The sequence below is a fragment of the Podarcis pityusensis genome (genome assembly GCF_964106645.2).
Source record: "Podarcis pityusensis genome assembly, chromosome: 5".
Lineage (NCBI taxonomy): Eukaryota > Metazoa > Chordata > Lepidosauria > Squamata > Lacertidae > Podarcis > Podarcis pityusensis.
In genome coordinates this window covers 8,752,272-8,772,985 of record NC_138032.1, presented here as the reverse complement: position 1 = coordinate 8,772,985, position 20,714 = coordinate 8,752,272, and the positions used below count along the sequence as shown (strand labels likewise).

General features: G+C 44.2%; 1 protein-coding gene across 3 annotated transcripts; it reads right to left on the bottom strand.

Moving 5' to 3' along the window:
- Positions 1–1,547: 1,547 nt before the first annotated feature.
- On the bottom strand, positions 1,548–9,826 carry EIF4A2 (eukaryotic translation initiation factor 4A2). 3 transcript variants are annotated; one of them, XR_013986588.1, is made up of 12 exons: positions 9,729–9,826; positions 7,742–7,784; positions 7,529–7,661; positions 7,143–7,282; positions 5,559–5,727; positions 5,223–5,332; positions 4,822–4,965; positions 4,368–4,505; positions 3,993–4,082; positions 3,680–3,759; positions 2,994–3,098; positions 2,149–2,357 (listed from the first exon to the last, which is right to left on the bottom strand). XR_013986588.1 is itself a non-coding variant. In XM_081006134.1 (11 exons), the coding sequence occupies exons 1-11, from the start codon at positions 9,755–9,757 to the stop codon at positions 2,213–2,215; spliced, it is 1,221 nt and encodes a 406-aa protein (XP_080862260.1). In that variant the 5' UTR covers positions 9,758–9,826; the 3' UTR covers positions 1,548–2,212. The 3 variants fall into 3 exon arrangements, 1 of the variants encoding a protein (XP_080862260.1); XR_013986589.1 differs by having other exon boundaries at positions 2,998–3,098; XM_081006134.1 differs by lacking the exon at positions 2,994–3,098 and having other exon boundaries at positions 1,548–2,357.
- Between the last annotated feature and the right edge of the window lie 10,888 nt (positions 9,827–20,714).

The following is a 20,714-nucleotide window of genomic DNA, read 5'->3' as shown; positions in this document are numbered from 1 at the left end:
TATAGCTAATATTGTAGCTATAGCTATTATAGCTAATAGTGATGGAAAGCCTCATCCCCCATGAATTTAATCCTTTGGTGGCCATCGCTGCCTCCTGCAGAGGCAAGTTCCACAACAATCTTCCTTGGATGTCCACAAGTTTTCTAGTGTGAAAAAAAATTCATTTATCTTCATTCCAACACATATTTTATAAACTTCTATCATGTCACCTTCAAAGTCCCAAGACATAGTCCCCATTTGCAAAGCCTGGATCCAGACCAGCCACTGCTTTTGCCTATACTGTAGTTGAGCTGAAGGAATAAAAGGCTGCAACCCCCACTGCATCAGGTAATGGGAGAAAGTACATTCACAGCTGACCTCCCAAATTGCCCAGGAGAGTAAAGCCCTTTGGTTTGGCCCCTTGGTTGTCAGCTGCATCTATATCCCCCTTTTGAGTTAATCTAACCATCACTGGCAGCAACCAATGGGGAAGCTGTTCCTTTACATGAGATTTATTTTACTTCACAAATTATGGCAGAAAGCAACAAGTTGTAGCATTAGTAGGCTTTATGTAAACTACTGGCCATGACACGAGTGAAAAGCCAGCCCCATGAGACAAGTACAGTGGTACCTCTGGTTATGTTTTTACTAGATCTTAAGGTATCCATTTAACTTATTGGTTTTTGTGAGGCAAAAAGTGCAGGATATAAAGAACTACAAGTTAAATAGCATCAACACCCCTGTTTAAATCAGTTTATAAATCACCTACGTTAGAAATGAATCTTGCCAGCCACAGTAGCAACAGCTATAGTACTGCTATTCTCCTGATGAAAGTAGTAATCCCTCATCTAAGGCACACACACACAGAACTCAAAGTTGAGACTGTCAATCAATCACATGGGAAGTTAAGGATTGTGTTGTCAAGAGCTCAGAGTTGGGTGCATTGGTTTAAGTTAAACCCTTAAAATTTGTAAGGTTGTGTGCGATTTATGGGCCAACATACCAGCTTCCTCAGGAAATCTACCTGCTCCAGTATTTAGAAAGGCTTATTCATTCCTAGTCTAAGTGTCAGCAGATAATACTGTGAAATTATACCACAGACAGAGGCCAGTTTTGATTTTTGTTCCTTTGGGTTGCCAGTTTTTTTTCCTTTTTCTACAAGCTGGAATCATTTATTTTTATTTGATTTGTAATGTCAGACTAAAGTTTTTCTGTGAGTCTAAGCGCAACTCATATAGCTGGAAAGGACGCAAAAGTCCTGGGCGGAAGAAGAAACAAGAGATAAATTGTTGATCTAATGAATGACACAACACCAATACGCCAAAACCAGATTATAAAGGCCTATCACCACTGAGTAAAAGTTTAACACATCAATTTAGGTAAAAACCATATTTTCTCAAATCTAATGCTCACTTTTGGCCAAATCACGTTGCAGAAAACAAGGTGTGCATTAGACACTCTGGCACATTAGAGTTGAGTAAATATGGTAGTTTCCCAAGGGTAGAATGAAATATTGGTGCATCTAATGCAAGACTATAGGCACTTATCCAAAGAAACCTGCAGCTCAGTCAAGTGAATATATAAGCATTTTATTGAACATTCAAACTTCATTAAGACATGTGCAAATGGCAATTTTAATGGGTTTAACCCTAACTAAGACAATAGTAATGATTGCTTGCTGGGGTTTAGCAACAGGGTCCAGATCACACTTAACACTAATTAAATACTTTATTCAATAAATACATAGCAAACAAAAATGCATTTTTAATGCTATTATAAAAGATTAGTCATTTTGAAAGGCCAATTTAGTCTATTATAGAACTATAATATACAATAAAAGTAGGTATGCCAGTTTAACATAATTGGCTGATTTTATGCAGCACTTATACCTTTTAGTCCATAAGTAAATAATTAAATGAAAAAGAACATCTAGCACAACCACTTCTACAGAACTAGGAAATAAATTTCTAATAAAGAAAAAATTTACAGACCCCATGACTTTCCACCCAACCCCAACAGTCTAAAACCCTAAAGAGGAGAAAGCCAAAGGCTCTCCCCACAAAAGCTCACGACAAAATGTCGTTTCGCTTATCAAAAATCTGTATTTCTGATCCGTAATGAGCATTGAGACAAGATTCAATGTATCTCCCAAGAAAGAAGCACAATGCCCGTTGTGGATCGCCTAGTCAGCAACAGCGAGCACTGCATTCCAAAAACATCTCAATCCCAGGGATTAAATGAGGTCAGCCACATTCATTGGCATTTCCTCCACTGTAGTATTGTAGAAAGTCTCAATATCCCGAAGGATCCGCTTGTCCTCCTCAGTGACAAAGTTTATAGCCACACCTTTCCTGCCAAAACGACCACCGCGGCCAATCCTGCACAGAACAGGGAAAAGAGTATGAAGAAGCTACTTTTAAACTCATTTTAAATAGCCTGTTTCCAGGGACAAAAATTGTTTTACGTGGTACTCACTGGCAGATTAATGTTGTCACACATTGTTGCGCTGTACTATAGCACCGTTATTCTTTTGTGCCGAAAGCATATGCAAGATTTATTTTACTCTCTTGAGTACTGGCAGATACCAACTAAAGAAAGGTTTTGGCAGCACAGACAAGCCACGTTATACCCAGCAAAACTTAACCTCCCCCACCCCACTTCTGCATAACTCAGTCAAGTTATAAGCTCACTATCGGCTTTTAAACATGGACAGAGCTTGATGTCAGCCTACAAATTACAAACCTTTTTTTTAACCAAAATTTTCCAAATCCAAATCCCTTGAAGCCAAACATTACATTTACTTCCTCAAAGACACAAATTTATTCAGTGGGAAAACTTACCACCACTTTTTGCAGAACCACCAGTTTTTGCAGTATCATTTACAGGGCACACTGGAGATATATAGGTTAAAAACAAAACCCACAACTTCTGCTTTCACCTGACCAAGGTATTAAGAGCTTTTAAGACAAAACATAGCTCACAACAATCATTACAAAAGAAAAGTATATAAATACCAACTCGCTCTTTATTGAAACAGTGTGCCGCTTACGAATCCACGTCCTAAATTACGCCAACGTCGCTTCTGAGCACCATCCCGTCATCAACTGGGCTAGCGACTCCTGTATTTTTTTACATCAAGTAACAAGGTACAATTTACTTTGTTTAGGGGACAAAGCCACTATGATAGATAGCTAAGCTTAGGGAGATAAACTGAAAGCTATTAGAAGATACACCAGAGAAAGAATCCCACTGTAAGAACCAAAGAGCAGCAGTGAAGGTATTGGCACAAAGAAACTTCCAATAAAGCAACAGAACAAGCTGAAAGAGGCAAAGTACTTACTTCTAGGAAGGAAAACTAATAGCAACTTTGGAAACAACATAAACCTCTGCTTTCCTAATCACAATACAACAGTAGTAGTTCTTTAAAGAACTTTTGCAGACTCAACAACACATGCCACAGAACATTAATTCAGCAGCTCTATCCCGAAAACCAATAATTGCTGAGGCTCCAATACAAACAAGTTTTCCCACTGTTTTGTTTCATTGGCTAACAAAGAAGCTCTGCCCCTCCCATCCTCACAACACTATGTGCACGTACACACACACTGTAGTATATGATGCAAGAAAGCAAGACAAGTATTCAGGGTGTGCAGATTCTGAAGAAGCTTCGGAATGGAAACTGAGTGGAAATTCAACTGACCTGTGAATGTAGTTCTCACGATTGGTCGGCAGATCGTAATTTATAACCAACGATACTTGCTGCACGTCAATGCCACGAGCCTATAAACCCAAATAATAAATTACTATAAACACAAAGAAACTTCCCCCAGGGTCACAGTCTACTTATAGCTTTGTTGACCATGTTATAGTGATGAACTACAATAATGCAAGTCCATAGTGGAGCATGGTCTTTACTCTTCCAACAGCTTGAGTAGCTCAGGTTACAAGAACCTGCACCAAACAAAACAGCTTTGGGTAGGTTTGCACAAAAGGCAGGGACCATGGATACTTACCAATAAATCAGTAGTGATCAAGACACGGCTTGAACCTGACCTAAATTCTCTCATGATAACATCTCGCTCCTTCTGGTCCATGTCACCATGCTGTATGGATAAAGAAAATTTCTTATCTGCAATAAGCAGGTATACGGGAAAATACAGAGGGGATGAAGAATGTAGCAGGTTTAAACCTCTTGAGAATGGAGTTAAGCAAAAGAGGAACCTTGCTTCCAAGGGGTCTAGAAGTCTCTTCCAGTGCTCAAATTTCACCACTCAAGTATGCAATACCATGCCATTAGGACTAGGAATGACACTTCCCATGACACTGCGCCTTAGTATTTGCTTCTCAATTACCATAGCATGCAATGCATCTTCAGTATCAACACTTACCAGAGCAGAAACAGTGAAGTCTCGTGCATGCATTTTCTCTGTAAGCCAATCTACTTTCCTCCTTGTGTTAAGGAAAATAACAGCCTGCGTAATGGTCAGGGTTTCATACAAATCACAGAGAGTATCAAGCTTCCATTCCTGTAAAGTTAAGGTAATTGTCATGTACACACAAGGAAGAGTTGCATGAGGTACACATAAAACTCCGAAGTAGAATCTTAAAGGTGACTCGTATTTCTAGACATTAAGTAGTGTTGCACCAAAACTCCAGACTAGGACACTGGACATTAAGAAAGAGGTCCACCCAAGTCTTTTACTGATCCAGTGCATTTGTTCTTCTTCTTGTGTGTACCGTGCTAGCATTACTACAGAAGCCAAGGTGTAACCCCAACGTCTGTGGTTTTAGCACAGTGCTTGTACAAGAAGTGCCTTCAAGATTATTAAACTTTCCCCTTACCTCTCTCTCCACATTAATGTAGAATTGTTTAATACCCTCAAGGGTCAATTCCTCTTTCTTCACAAGAATACGAATAGGATCTCTCATAAACTTTTTGGTCACTTCCAGCACATCCATTGGCATAGTGGCAGACAGCAACACAACCTGAACAGGAAAGGAGTGTTTCTTTTAAGTGGTTTGCTCTAAAATTGCTCAAGAAGCTGGTCAATGAGGAGATAATGTATGAAACCAAGCGTCCCTGTCTGCCGTGGAATCAAAACAGACAAGGATAGAAAAGAGACAATTTTGCTTTGTGCAGGGGGAACGACAATACAGCACTACACAGCTACATTGTAACTTTACCTGCACTAGTACAAGGCAGCCAAATTTAATGTCCATTGTTACTGTGAGATTGCTTTTACCTGAATGTTTGTGCTCAATTTCTGAAAAATTTCATAGATTTGATCCTTAAATCCCCGGCTCAACATTTCATCTGCTTCATCCAATACAAACATTTTGATCCATTTAGGCGCTAGAACGAAAAGGAAACATTTTGGAAGCATTATAAGGGTTCTTTTAAACTACGCTTTTGATTTCTTCTTTAGCAGGAAAAATCAATGCTAAACCACCAATCTTGCACATTCCTACGTCTGGAACTTCTGCCTATTCAGTTGAATAGCACACCTATTAAGATATTTTAGTCACTTCTTGTTCAAACACATTCCCACTAAGAGTTTAATTAGTACTTCACTACTTACACAGATAACGCCTGTTTAACATGTCAAACACACGTCCTGGAGTTCCCACCACAATATGGGGAGCTTCTGCTTGCAGCTTCTGCATCTCATTGCGAACATTTGTGCCACCAATGCAAGCATGACAAGTTGCACCCATATAATCGCCAAGAGCCAGAATAACTTTTTGGATCTGAAATAATATGTCTCAATTAGAATGTTATTAAGCATTGCTCCACTTATTCACCAGCCACAGCTTCCCAATGAATCTATACTGTATGCAGTGACTGACACATGCAACTTGTACTTGATTATTTTACATGCAGCTTGCAATGCCTTTCCTATCCACAAACGTTATCTCCAAAAGAAATGTAATACATCTGACGCTGTCCTCAGTCAGGTAGTCTACCACAGAGAAGTATTTGTTCTTCTACACTGAGGGGAGCCTTGGTTTTGCAAAGCGATATAAAGTACTACCAATGTAGAATTGCAGATAAGTTTTCGTTGCACATTGGAACAGAAAATAGCTACTAGTCACCACACATGCAGAAGCATTGTAGTGCCTTTTAAAACTAGGATGTACCTGGGCCACATTGTTTCAGTGTACAACTTACAGTACCACTTTACGGTAACATTTAAATAAATGACCCTCAGAGATTAGAGGTGAAAACTTGGCAGGTTCTTTACAAATGTCCACCTATCGTTTATCAAACAGCTTGGTATATCCACTTAAGAACTGCAAATCACCAGTTATAGATAGCTTTCTTGACAATGCTATATTTAAAGCAGTTTAACTTAGGCAAAATCATCTAAACTGAAAAGTAACTGATGTTGTGTCAACCCATCCTAGACTCCTTCCCTTCCCTGAAGCAAGTTATGGATTGCTGTCAATGCTCAATTTCATTTATAATATCCTGCTGTCCTCCACAAGAAATGATGTAAAATTCAACTCAAAAGTTCACTAGGATCTTCTTGCTGAACAAATGTATAGGTCCCACCCCCCTCCTCCTAAGTCACTTGGACAATTGTTTCATTTTTTAAAAAAGTTGTTATGCACTCAGTCAAACTATAAAATTCTCCAGAAGTTCTATGTTGGTCTTAAACATTTATCGCAATATTGAAAGTTCTATTCAGAAGAACTAGAATTTAATGGAAGTGTGTAGTGCCACAAAAAGCTGTTCAAAACAGAAGATTTAAGAGACTGAAGCACACAGTACAAATTACATACATACAGAGAAAAATCAACCGATCACATGCGCACTGCAGTTTCCATGTTGCACAACTGCATGCATTTTTAAAGAGAGCCCTTTTTTTAAACAAAGGCTTAAAATTCAGATTAAAATTTTAATATAATGGAGACTTGTGGATATGCCCCTTCATCACTCCTACACAGCTGTTACCCAACTTCATCACAGCTTCAGAGGCCCATTGTCCCAGCTGACTTCTCTCCATGTAGTTAAAGGAGAAAAGTTAGTGGGACAGAGGCCTGTTTCCATTTTTATAACCCAGAGATAAGAAGTCACCCTGCAAGGAATGTTAACTGTCCTACAGTTGTGAAACCTGAAACCTATGCAACATGTAAGCAGCTTTTAACTACACTATCAATACCTGTTGAGCCAGTTCTCTGGTTGGGGCCAATACTAGTGCTTGGGTCTCCTTGAGATCAATCTCCAACTGTTGCAGGATGGAAATAGCAAATGTGGCTGTCTTGCCAGTACCTGACTGAGCTTGAGCAATCACATCATACCCTAAAAAAAGGATAGATATTTACTGCTCCCACACAACACATCAAGGATTCAGTTTAACTGTTATTTCCTTTTCAAGTGATCAGCAGTTACAAATTATCTCCATTTCAGGTCAGTCCCGAAAGATGGTATACCATCATCTCACTTTACAAGGAAAGATGTGTTTTACTTCCACCCCAAGGCTGGGAACTCAAGCCAAAGAACAGGACTTAGTACCTACCAATAATAAACACATTACTACTAGCTTACCTTTGATGCATGGAATAATAGCACGCTGCTGAATAGCTGAAGGTTTCTCAAAACCATATGCATAAATGCCCCTGAGGAGGGATTCTTTTAAGTTCATATCATCAAAATTGTCAACAATTTCATTCCAGTTGCTCTGCAAAAGAAAAAAAAAATGTTTTACTTCACTCATCATCCCTAGCAACATTTTAAAGGAACTATCAATGAAATACTAACCTCAATGACGCCATCGGGGTCCATTCCCTCTGGGCCATGGTCTCTGTTTAAATAAAAAAGCCAAAGCTGTCAGCCAAACCAGTAAGTTTCTAACTTCTATGGATGCAACCAAATTAAATACTGATACAAATACTGTGATGAATTACTCCAGAGCACATCTACCAACAATGTTACAGCTGCCAACGTAAGTTGGAAATCAACTAACTTTTATTTAGAGCAGATAAGCTGAAATTGGTGACTAAATGAGTGCCAATAATTTAAATTGGTTTACTCTAAGCAACTTATTTGAATATCACCATTATTGAACTGCTCACTTTACTCAAAGTATTTTTTAAAATCATCCTTAAATCAAGGAATGCCATTTCAAAAGAATCAGGGATTTGGTTTTGTTCATTTTCCAAACCCTTCAGTATGTATATTTTGTAAGCATAAAATGGTAAGACCCAGATAAATGCACTCTCAGAATTCAGGATGAGCACCCACATTTACTGCTTTGTCAGAAATGTACTTGGTGTACTGTGAAATGGAAATTTTTAGACCCAAGACTAACTTGGTAAGTCTTCACTCAACCTACTTTTCCACAAGGTTGTGAGCTCCACCATTATACACTAAAGACTTACTACATTTAAGTCTTTCTGATAAAGCGTAAATTCTCAATTTCTATTTAGACCAGAATCAAACACCAGTGGTACTCAGAAGTGAAATCTTTGTGTAGTATGATGCTGGTATGGCAATCACATGGCCACACACACAGCACGTGCTGCATACAGGCCACCATCAGGAATACAAAGTCATTTATAAACTAAGGAACATTTAGTAGCCGTTTTTGTTTTCCAAAGAAAGCCAGAAGCAGATTGCAGTCTACTTCTCACGTTGCCTGCTACCTCAAAAAAATGCTCATAGGTTGCTTCACTGTTGCAAAGGGTTTGTCCCCGCCATTTTAGGTTGAGCAGATGCAGATCACCCCCCACCTACAGCCCCGGCTATAGTAAGTTAAAGTCGTTTTCTATGGAAATTTCACATCACCAATATGCATTGCATTAAGGAGGGATCTTTTTTTTGGGGGGGGGGAAGACATTTTCGCGTTAAAGGGAGACCCTGGCCTACACGTGGAAGAGAAGCTACTCCATTTGTCTTCAGTCAGCACAGGTTGCAATGTAAGGAAAGCTGGTTTTGACAAGCAGCTTCCGCACCTTACAAAGCCTGCAAGGCGGTGTGCGAGAGGGGGAGGGGGCGCTAAGAAAAATGAAGGCAGGGCACGTGCCGCGTTATCAGCAGCGAGACCCGCTCTCAACCCGTGCATTCCCGTCTCCGTCCTTCCCGTGCTCAGCCCTCTCGCCGAAATCTCGCGAGAACCCCGCCCCTGAGCCTCGACTGCGCAAGTCGAGGACACGCCGGGGACTGGCGAGGCCGCCGACGGACGAGAACAGCTTGCGAGCCGCACCCCTCCCGACCCTGTCCCCCCCCTTTTCGATCGAGTGAAAATGGAATCTTCCGAAGCAGGCGCGCTCGGGGAGGCAGCCTCTTGGACGAAACCACGCGGCCTCCCCGAGGAAGGGGGGGGGAAGGCCCGTCCCCCGATGCGGCGCAGCTGAGACTCGGGGAAAAGGCACCAATCATGAAAGCGAGATGGGGGGGAACCAACCGTTTCGGGCTGTACTATTCGAGGCATTTACAGAGGGGAGAGCGGGGAAAGGCGGCCCCGTCGCTCCGTGAGAGGGAGGCAGATGTCTACTGAGACGTTTTAAGAGCGGGGCCTCGATCTACGGAGCGAGGGGAGGGCGAAGAGGGCGGCAGCCGCAGCGGCCTTCGGAGGCAGCGCGACGACCATGGCGCGTCCCTCTCCGCGCCCCGCTTGTCCAACGTCACGGCCCTCGAAAGCGCTTCTCCCGTCACTCTCGACGCCTCCGCTTCGAGCCTTAAATAGCCCGACGCCGCCCTTGGCACGCAGGGCCGCGCCTCCCTTTCCCCGCGCGCCACACTTTACCTGCCGTAATCCGCGGAGCCGCCTGACATGTTCCGATAACCACCGCTCTCCTCAACTGAAAAGGCAGCGCCTCCGCGGCGCCGGCTTTATATAGCCTTCCCGTTGGCCGGGACTACTTTTACTCCCCCTTCCTCTTGCTGCGGAGGGATATGGACAGCAACTTGCGGCGCGGCGTGGGAGGGGGGGAGGGAGAGCAAGAGCAAGCCCACCACAGAACCAGCCATTTCCTCCCACGTGCTGGTCCAGAGAAGGACCGGTTGCTTTGTACGTTTTCCCCAGCCCCCATTAATGAAGACTAACGAGGATTCTGGCTTTTTCAAGCCGGAAAAAGGCGAGACCTTGTCTGGAACTACTTTATGCTGTGAGTCGCGGAGGGATATTGCAGCAGTTGAGGGGACCGTCTGCGTTCCGCTTTTCCCCCCTCCCCCTCCTCCCGCCACCCCGAGTCTTGTAAACGGGGTTTTCGAGTTCGCCCCTGCCCCGGAGGGGAAGGCGGCTGGGTTGAAATCGTAGTGGGGAGGAGCAATGAAGGAAGGGCGAGAGGGGAGAATTAGTGGCTGCTGCTGCTGCTTCAGGACGGGGGAGAGAATGGGGGAGGGGAGGTTAGTTGTAGGGTAAAGAAGGGGGTGGGGGAGGGGAAACCAGGGGGCGTTGGGCGATAAATGAGGAATACGAGGAAAAGGGCGCCGGGGAAATGGGTGTGAGGAAGAAGCGTGAAAGGGGAGACTGTAAAATGGGTGCAAGACGGACGGGCTGAGGGCATCCATGAGGGGAAGTAAGAAATGGAGTGACCCGGAGAGGGGCAGAATTGGAGTCGAGAAGGGGGAAGAGAGGAGAAATAAGGCACCTGAAACAAGATATATATATATATATATATATATATATATATATCAAGATCAGGCTTGTTTCAGATATATATGTCTTCCTCCATGGAGCTGAAGGTGTGCTACAAGGAGGTCTCCCGTCCAGGCAGAGACCGGACTCAAGATCTGGCTTGCTTCAGCAAAAGTGGCTGCTTCATGTACCTTATTTCTCCTCTCTTCCCCCTTCTTCACTCCAGTTCTGCCCCTCTCCCGGCCACTCCATCTCTTACTTACTTGTATCTATCTATCTATAACCCGATTTCCTTTTTTGTTCCTCTTTCTTATACTTCCCGGGCACCCAGAATCCATTGAACACCACCTGGCCCAGTTTCCACCAGTCGTCTTCGCGTTTATATACCACCCTTATCTTCACAGAAGCTCAAGGTGGTGTGCATGGTTCTCTCCATTTCACCCCCCACAACACCCCTGTGAGGTGGGTTAGGATAAGAGATTGTGTCTGGTCCAAGGTCACCCAATGAGTTCTGCCTGCAGACTGTCTCGCCAGAGTGGTGCATGCTCTAGTTATCTTCCGCTTGGACTACTGCAATGCGCTCTACGTGGGGCTACCTTTGAAGATGACCCGGAAACTACAATTAATCCAGAATGCGGCAGCTAGACTGGTGACTGGGAGTGGCCGCCAGGACCACATAACACCGGTCCTGAGAGATCTGCATTGGCTCCCAGTACATTTCCGAGCACAATTCAAAGTGTTGGTGTTGACCTTTAAAGCCCTAAACGGCCTCAGTCCTGTATCGCTGAAGGAGCGTCTCCACCCCCATCGTTCAGCCCGGACACTGAGGTCCAGCACCTATGGCCTTCTGGCGGTTCCCTCACTGCGAGAGGTGAGGTTACAGGGAACCAGACAGAGGGCCTTCTCGGTAGTGGCGCCCGCCCTGTGGAATGCCCTCCCTTCAGATGTGAAGCTATCTTATCTTTAAAAGACATCTGAAGGCAGCCCTGTTTAGGGAAGTTTTTAATATTTAATGCTGTATTGTTTTTAACACTTGATTGGAAGCCTCCCAGAGTGGCTTGGGAAACTCAGCCAGATGGGCTGGGTATAAATAATAAATTATTATTATTATTATTATTATTATTATTATTAAATAAGTAAATGACAGTTGGAACCTGGAAGGTCCTGATTCATATCTCGCTTGGAGCGCAAGCTCCTTTGGCAACGCTGTTCTTGCTCTACCTGCCTCAACTCTCCTGTCTGCCGTAGGGGATTATTCAGGTTGCCTATCTTGCAGGGCTCAGTAGAGCACTTTGAAAACTTGTTTAAAGCAGCATCGAGCACATGCTCTCATAATTCAAAATGATAGCGCTGGGAAAGATTTGTAGCCACTGCCAGCGAAAGTAAAGCAAGGCAATACTGGCCTAAATGGTGCGGCCGTGTAAAGCAGTTTAAGGAACACCATTGCAGACAATGGCAACTTAGTATGCAAAATTAGATTGTTCATTAGTATAAGATTGCAGCTTTAAAGCTGATGGGTGTGTTGCTTGCTAGAAGCTACTTTATACTAGGCCATACCAGATCATTGATCAGATTGTCTACTTTGACTGCCAGCAGTTCTCCAGAGCCTCAGGCAGAGCTTATTCCCAGCCTTGTTTCCTCACCCTGTGATGCTCAGCTAGAGGTACTAAGGCAACAAACCTGGCTCATTCTGCATGCATTCCACCACACTTTGGGCCCTTCCTAGTCTTTACAGCTGGATTTAACTGGCAAGCTCACCACCATTACTGTTCACATAGAGACTGCATACTATTTAGGCCAGATTTTACCCATTTTTGAAGCAACATAGTTATTCAGGAAAGCTTGCTGCCTCAAAAATAAATGAACCTGGAGTAAACCTGAAGCAGTATGTTAGCTTCAGGTCAGTGGCTACAATAGCCACATGCTAATGCTGCAATTTCAGTAGCTGTCTGTAAAAGAACAGCTTCAGTCTGCCAACTGTGGTGCTATGATCAGAAAGAGTAGAAGCATCTCCTCAGGCTGTCAGCTGAGCAAACAACTCCAAATAGCTGAAGCTGTCCAAGCAAAATAGTACAAGGGGAAATAGGTTTGAAAGAAAAACACTTAAGTTAAGTCCAGGGATTTATGTGGGCCAAGGGGCCAATTGGTCATTGTACCACCAAAATCCGGGGCTCAATATGTTAATTTATTTTTTGTCAGGTATACAATTGTCAAGTACAATTTGGACTGTTTGGACTGCAGGAGGACTTTTTTAAAAAACTAGCCTAGTCCTTGAGTTGGGGTGTGGAACCATCTCAAAGAAGCATGTCAGTCACCCAAATAATTCTGTGGCAAGCTAGCAGGAGAAATTTCAGATAGGATCTCACAAAGAGAAACATGAAAAAAAAAAATCTTAGGTTTATCTGCCCTCATAAAATCTGTTAGGAAGATGGCCTTCCATTCTAGAGGAGAAGAGCTTTTTCCAACATTTTGGTAGAGTCTTTCCATGCCCAGCATATAGAGATCATAGAATCGCAAAACTGTAGAATTGGAAGGGACCACGAGGGTCATCTATTCCAACCCCTTGCAATGCAGGAATCTTTTGCTCAATGTGGGGCTTGAACCCACAACCCTGAGATTGAGAGTCCCATACTCTACCGACTTACATCTTGAATGGGAAAGTGATGCACAGTGGTCAATGGGAGAAAATGTACACATGTTTGAGTGCAGAGTTTGCCCTTCAGGCTGCACAGAGATAGCCTAAGGGAGCTGAAGCAGGTGATAGCTGCTGATAAACTTCTGAAATTGTGTTGCATTAACATTTCATTTACAGTGCACTGTATTTCATTTCACATACAACACTTGGTGAAAGCCAGAACGTAACGGGAATGGTTTCTTCACACTCACAAGGAGGATTATTTATCCTGCGTTCTTAGTTGCTTAGAAAAATTCTCAGAGTTTCAATAACAGCTTGCAATGTGGCTTGAGAGAATGGCTATTCATTTGGGAGGAAAGGAAGAGGCTCCATTGCATGCCTAAGGCTGTTATTGTGCTCTCTGAATAATACCTAAAACCTACATGCTCAGAAATTGATCTTATACAGGTTACCAGTTTCTAGTTCCTCATTCCAAAATGCCCACTTCACTGCTGTGTCTTTCCTCCAACAAGAGTTCCAAATGCAACCCTAGCCTACAGTGGAGGGGTTCCCAGCATTACACCCCAAGAAGGTATTGCTTCCTCCACAGGTGCAACTTAGGATCCAAGCAAACATCAGCCATCATGCCATGCCTCCTGCCTTTCTGCTTTCCCGCCACATAACTCCTGCTCCAAGCTTCTAGCTCATACCGCTTTATCGGTGGAGTGAAAGACCCCACTTATTTTGCTGTCTCACACAGAGTTCCCTCTGGTTTTTGTGTCCTCCTAATGGCCAGGCCCCGGGATGCAGGTGGCGCTGTGGGTTAAACCACAGAGCCTAGGGCTTGCCGATCAGAAGGTCGGCGGTTCAAATCCCCGTGATGGGGTGAGCTCCTGTTGCTCAGTCCCTGCTCCTGCCAACCTAGCAGTTTGAAAGCACATCAAAGTGCAAGTAGATAAATAGGTACTGCTCCAGTGGGAAGGTAAACGGCGTTTCCGTGCGCTGCTCTGGTTCGCCAGAAGTGGCTTAGTCATGCTGGCCACATGACCCGGAAGCTGTCTGCGGACAAACGCCGGCTCCCTCGGCCAATAAAACGAGATGAGCGCCGCAACCCCAGAGTCAGTCACGACTGGACCTAATGGTCCAGGGGTCCCTTTACCTTTTAATGGCCAGTCCCCAGGCTATCACCTCACATAGGAGGCCAGCCTGGCTTAATTATCACTTAACACATTCTCATTCCAGAGGATTAGCATGGTCTAGCACACAGCTTAATACACAAGGGTCTGGCCTACTACACATGCTCAAATGGTGACCATATTTTTTTTAAACTATTTTTATTCAATTTCTAATACAAGATTTAAACATACATTTTCAATATTATCACAGATACGTAATTTTGACTTCCTTCAGCTCATCCGCAAATCTTCCGTTTTCTAATCTTCTATCTGCAATTCTGAATTTAACATTGCCTTTTGTTTTAAACAAACCTATTCCCTTGTTCCCCTTTTTACAGTGTTTCTAATAATATTTCTTCACATAGCTTCCTGTAAACCCACAAACGTTATTTGCGTATCACAAATGCTTTTCATATAGTCCACAAAATGGTGACCATATTTTATCCCCCTTGTTTAGGAAAGGCATTGTGATCTGGACCAAAAACTCCAAAACTGGTTCAGGGTGCCTGATACACACCCATCTCTATCCAGTTCTCAGAGGCTTTAACCTGAGAACGTAACCCATCTAGGAGAAGGAAAACTCTCCACTACACAAATTTGGAGTGGAGTCCCTAAGACAGTTGGATGGCGCCTTGTACGCCTCCTTCTGGCAACTCTTGCAGCCAAGCTGGTGCCAAATGTATTGCTCTGCTTTCGTTCAGACCACATCATTGAGGCCCAGAGTGGGGTCTTGTAGTCTGGGTAGCCCAGGACCTCCATACACGCTGCTCAGGCTTTCGCCCCAAGATGACTTCACCCCCAGAGGCGCACTCCGTTTGTCTCGAGATAGATGGATGCCAACAAGTGTTACAGCTTTAACAACTGCGTTTATTTTATATAATCTAAAATAAATGTTAGTTTTCCTAGGGAAGAATAAGGCGAGCATCCTGAGAGAAGAAAAAAAAGAATAAGCAAATTTTGCAGTTTTGTGGAAACTATTTGCAGTAGAAAGGCACACTGGAACCGTGTCTTTTTAATATTACAGCGTGCAAGCAAGCAATTCCTTTGCATGCTAATGGCAGCGCATAAACATGAACAGAGGAGGGAAATTCTGCCTCAGAAGTGCTGTTGCCATAGCGCTGCTTTGGAAAGGGGAAAAAATCATCTCAGCCTGGATTTCTTCCCCTGGGGAAGCCACATAAGATGAGGGCACAATGAAAACTCCGAGGCAGCAGCAGCGGCGAGGAGTTGAGAGAGAAACAAAATCTACGACCTCGCTGCTGTCTAAAAAAGGGAAATGGCATGTTAGAGAAAAGGAACTGATGACCAACAGATTCTTTTTTAGTTCAGCTGCACAGGGCTGCAAAGAATTTTGAGCAAACAAGTTGGGCAGCTTTGCCGACGAAACACCGCAATTAAGGAATGAGCCACTTTTCTGAAAATTTCCAGAAGCTCTTTGCTGCTGTGGGATCTGTCTTGTTGGCACCGCTGTTGCAGAAGCCCGGCTGGTCAGAGGGCAACTGAAACTTGAAAGCTATTCAAGTACAGCATGTCTGGCCGGCAGCGAGGAGAACGAGAAAGGACTGCTAAATATACCTGGGTTGACTTCACTGGGCAAAAGCTCGGACTTGCGCAGGACTTGGGGAGAATTTGTTCTTGTCTGCCAATACTCAGAGTCACCCTTTACGCCACCTGATTTGGGTCAAGGGGGAACATGCAACCACAAGAAGAGCCCTGCCGGGTCAGAATCAAAGTCCCATCTACTGAGGCATATTTACAGCCATCGTTTGCACCACGAAACATTTTGATGTGCTGCCTCCCCAAATACTTTCCACTGCAGTTGGAGAAAGCAGTGAAATTTTGCAAGCAGAATGAGGCCAGAACGCTGTGGGGAGGGCGAAAACGTCATATGCAATCCTATATCTCTTCAGGTGGCATTCTGTGTATTTATGCCTGTCGTATTTTGATGAAAATCCTGTACAGAAAAATGCGAGTCATCTCCACAAACACAGACAGAAGCTTACAGTGGTTTGTTGTTTTTTTTGGCTGTTGCTGAAATCTCCAGAGCCGCTTATCCCTGACCTCCCCTCCACCTGCACACTGCAGTTCTCTCTTTTTGTCACTTTTGCAATGTTTTTGACACTAGCTTAGCTCTGCATCTACCGCTTCCTGGCAGTGATGTGCTGGCGAGAGAAATAAGAAAGCAGTTCTTTTCCTTCAAACTTTAAAATTCCAGGCATCTCTTTCCACATCACTATGCCTGCCATGGGATCCCTGTGAATTCTAGAGACTTCTGGGGCAAGTCCTGGATGAGGGACATGCCCCATTCACACAGGGTGTTTTCCTGGCTTCTAGCGTTGCGGCTTCCTCAAGTTAGCAGAGAGTGTTGCCTGATCCTCTCCCCATGGCTGTACACTGTAGAGGAAGATTGCATGTCAAGACCCCGCAGTCACCCCCTCGTTGGGAAATAACTCACACAAGGACACAGATATTAGGTTAATGTTATTAGGCAAATTTGGCCACAACTTTATTGAATTACAGAATGTGAGTGGTATTGGCTTACGCATTGATTGGATCCAACTATATCTGACTCCTGCCCAATGCACAGGAAGTCCGGTAAGGACAAACCACCAGTAGGGGGCGCTCTGTCGATGCAGACCAACTCGAGCTCCCCCTGGTGTTCCCGTCGGGTTCGTGTCATGGCCCTAGCTCCCAACCCGGGCTTTGGACAAGATCACCACCCCTGGATTCCTTTAACGGAATACCCTTAAGCTTGGAGGGGCAGGTGATGTCCACACCTCCCCTCCCCCACACAAGGTCAAACAATGCCTAGCCGCAACCCTAACAAAGTTGTGACGATTGCTACAAGGTAGGCGAAAACCAAGTTGCCAGTGCCAATTTGCCAAGTGGAAAAATTCCTACCAAGCCCCTCAACGGCGACCAACCGAGGTCCATAGCAAGGCCAGTGCCTAGACCTTTCAAAATAGGGAAGGAGGGCGGGTGATTGAGGAAGCGAGCCAAAGAGGAAGCCCTCTGGGCTCACTCCTCTGTTTAAACGGACCCGGCCACGTCCCCCAGCCAGCAGATCCTCTGACGTGCACAGGATCCCCCGGGCAATGGGGGACAAAGTCCCCCGCTCCCGGTGGGGAGTGGGTGGCCACGCGGTCCACCGTAACTTCTCCCCACTGGGAAGTGGAGCGGATTTATGGGAAGGGGGCAGAACTCAGGAGCATAGCAAACTGCCTTCCGTACGCCAAAAAAACCCAGGCGACGTCATGTCAATGTGGCATTTCTGTCTGCCATCATGATTCAAAATGGCACCTGGCATCCAAACATTGATGCAGACCACTGCCCCCCCCCCGCCCATTGGAAACCCTTGTACCAAGCTAATATCTGGAGAGGTGGCTGGACCTGGGCCAAAAAATGGGCAAGGCCATGCCAAAGTCGCATTTGGGCTGCCATCATGATTCAAAATGGCTCCCGGCATCCAAAAAATCAACAAAGATTGCCGCCCCCACCTCAGGAACCCTCTTGCTGAGTTTGGTGGTGATATTTCGACTGAGAACAAATGGAAGCTCCTGCAGCCAAGCCGTGGAAGCCCCGTCGGATGTTCGGCTTCCAAAAACAGTTCACAAACCGGAACAGACACTTCCGAGTTTGCGATGTCCGGGAGCCAAAATGTTTGGGAACTAAGCTGTTCAAAAACCAAGGTATGACTGTACTTGGTGTAAGACAGCTTCTTATGTTCCTCTATTCTGTTAGGATAGGTGAAGTTAGCTATGCTAATCTCTCCTGGCAAGCTCTTGTCTGTTTATTGCCCTTGACTAATCAAAACCAAGATCTCAAGCTTTTTTGGAAGCCAGCCCTTTCCCTTAATCTCAGATGTGTTGGAGGCCTTTGCAACAGGGTGAAAGGAACTACCCTGCTTATACTCAGAGGCACACTTTTAATTATTAAATCAGATGCTCAACAACTCAAGCTTTGCTGAACCAGATTTCTTTTCTTTTGCCGTTTTCTAGTTTGCAATTATTCTTTCAAACCAAGTCCCCGCCCCCAGCCTGTTTACTGTGGCAGATGTTCCCATTCCTTTGCGAAGGAAGACCCTATAATCCTTGAAAGGCTGAGCGCTGTCTCCGACATTCAGCAAAGCATTTAATGCAGCCAGTCTGTGTCCCTTGAATAGTTCTTGAATAGCAACTTGAAAAGGGGAGTGAGTGTGTGTGTGTGTGTGTGTGTGTGTGTGTGTGTGAAAAATTGTCCTCATTGGGCTGTGTGAGCCAAAAAGATGCCCTCTATTCCTCATCCTTGAATGGCCTTGTCAGCTCACTGTCTCGATTTTCTGCAATGCCCAAGCGATTTTGCTTTTTCTAGGCTGGAATTGTCTTTGACAGCAAAGTTTTCTTGGGGTCGGCCAGGGAGTCAATTTTGGGGGAGGCAGGGAATGTTTGGGGGAGTTGTTTTGTTCATGTCTTTAACCCGTGACCTCTTGCAGGAAAGAATCTGTTTGGAATGTTTTTAAATTGGTATTTTGCAGGGGGCTTTTATAAGGCAGCTTCTTGCAGGGTGTTCAGAAGCACCGAAATGCATTTTGTAGCAGGAGTTGACACTTAAGCAATCAGAATAGCCTGCTTAATAGCAGTTGAAACGATGGCCTTGCAACTCATAGAATAGCAACATCTCTCTCTGCGTGTGTTTCTTACCTTCTTCTAGGATTAATTAATTTGGAGCAATGAACAAGCCCATTTGTACTTCAGTTGAAAGGGTGGGAAAATGCAGCTTTTCATCACCCTGACTGTGAGGGTGATGGGCTCTGCAAATTAAAAGGGTAACTAATTTGGTGTTAAGTAATCTTGTATGCCCACTTTGAGGACTTGGCTATTCAAATCAGGAGCTGAGGCACAAGGCAGTAGTCAGGAGCAAAGCATAAGTCAGTTGAGAAGCAAGCCCAAAGTCTGCTTTTGTTGCTGCTTTTTAAATGAATATTTTGTACCATTTTATGTAAACTGCTTAGAGACTTTTAAAAAAGTAACTGGTATGTAAATCTTGCTAAATAGAAATAAAGGTAAGGTCCAGTGAACAAGATCTTTTCAGCACAAGCAGAGACCTTGTTGTTCTCCAGGCCTTTTAATTGAGGTAGTTTAGGCTTTTAATTCTTAAATATGTTTTTTTTTTTTTTTAGGGGGAGGCAGTGAGTTCTATTTTATCATATTTATGTGATCCCCATCTTTTTCTTTTTTTATGTTTTCCTTTGTATTTCAGTGGGTTTTTAAGGAACTTATTTTACTTATTTATTGCAGCTTGTCCAAAGAACCTTCTGTTATGGGTTGGTGTATAAACCACAGACTTGTAGAGTTGGAAAGGACCATGAGGGTCATCTAGTCCAACCCCTGCCATGAAAGAATATTTTGGGTGATGTGGGTCTCGAACTCACGTCCCTGAGATTAAGCGTCTTATGCTCTATCTACTGAGCCAACCCAGCAATGTCAAAATAAAGTCATGCCCTGCATTCCAGAGGACAGCCTCTTATTTGATGGGCTTTCTGGTTCAAGTACAGTTTAGAGAACCAGAAGAAGGGAGAGCAGGGTGGCATGGGGGAGGGGCTTGAAGTTGTCAATCAAATGGAAGCACCTGGGTAGCACACTGAGCAGATGCACTCAGGTCACCTGGTTACAGGCTTCCCCCGTTATGGAGAGATGTATTTCTGTTTAAATTTCAGCAACTCTAAATGTGCATCAAGACATATAAATTGGCACATGCAAATGTTATGCAGATCTGTGCCCTCTTTTTTGATGCTGGATATTTCCTCTCTCTTTTTTTGCCAAAGGATATTTCTCCCCCCAACGGAGCAACAGTCCCTCCTCCTATTTCCTCCAAGCTCTTTTAAAGATCCAAACGCTGTTAACTTGCTCTGAAGTTCTGAAGCAGAGCTTAGGCTTCAGATGGCATCTCCATCTCCCCTTGTTTACAGAAGGCAATTTTGCTGCTGCGGGACCTTTTGTCGGGTTTCCATTTCATAAAACGGCTTGCAGGTCAGGAATTTGATGCTTTGTCAATAACTGGCAAGGCCAGCACTTGATGGGAAGTGCTGGGAAGCTACAGAGTCACAGAGGTGGCGGTGTACCATTTTGCTTTTTCCAATTCTCCATCTCTGGCTGCTTACACACCATAAGTTTAAAGCACTCTCCCAATTCCCCCCCCCCCCCGGGAGCTGTATTTTGCTAAAGGTGCTGGGCATTGTACATTTGTAAGGGGTAAAATACAGTTCGAAGGATTCCTCTCTCTCATTCTCTCTCTCTCTCTCTCTCTCTCTCTCTCTCTCTGTGTGTGTGTGCTTTACCAATCAGTCAATCAATGTTTTTTACAGCAAACAGCCAACATATTTAA

Excerpts from the sequence above, each read along its gene's own strand:
- EIF4A2 (XM_081006134.1), bottom strand. The coding sequence starts at position 9,757 with ATGTCAGGCGGCTCCGCGGATTACGGCAG. Across the intron at positions 7,662-7,741 it reads ACCCCGATGGCGTCATTGAG|AGCAACTGGAATGAAATTGT; the intron begins GTTAGTATTTCA and ends TTTCTTTTGCAG. Across the intron at positions 7,283-7,528 it reads TATTATTCCATGCATCAAAG|GGTATGATGTGATTGCTCAA; the intron begins GTAAGCTAGTAG and ends TCCTTTTTTTAG.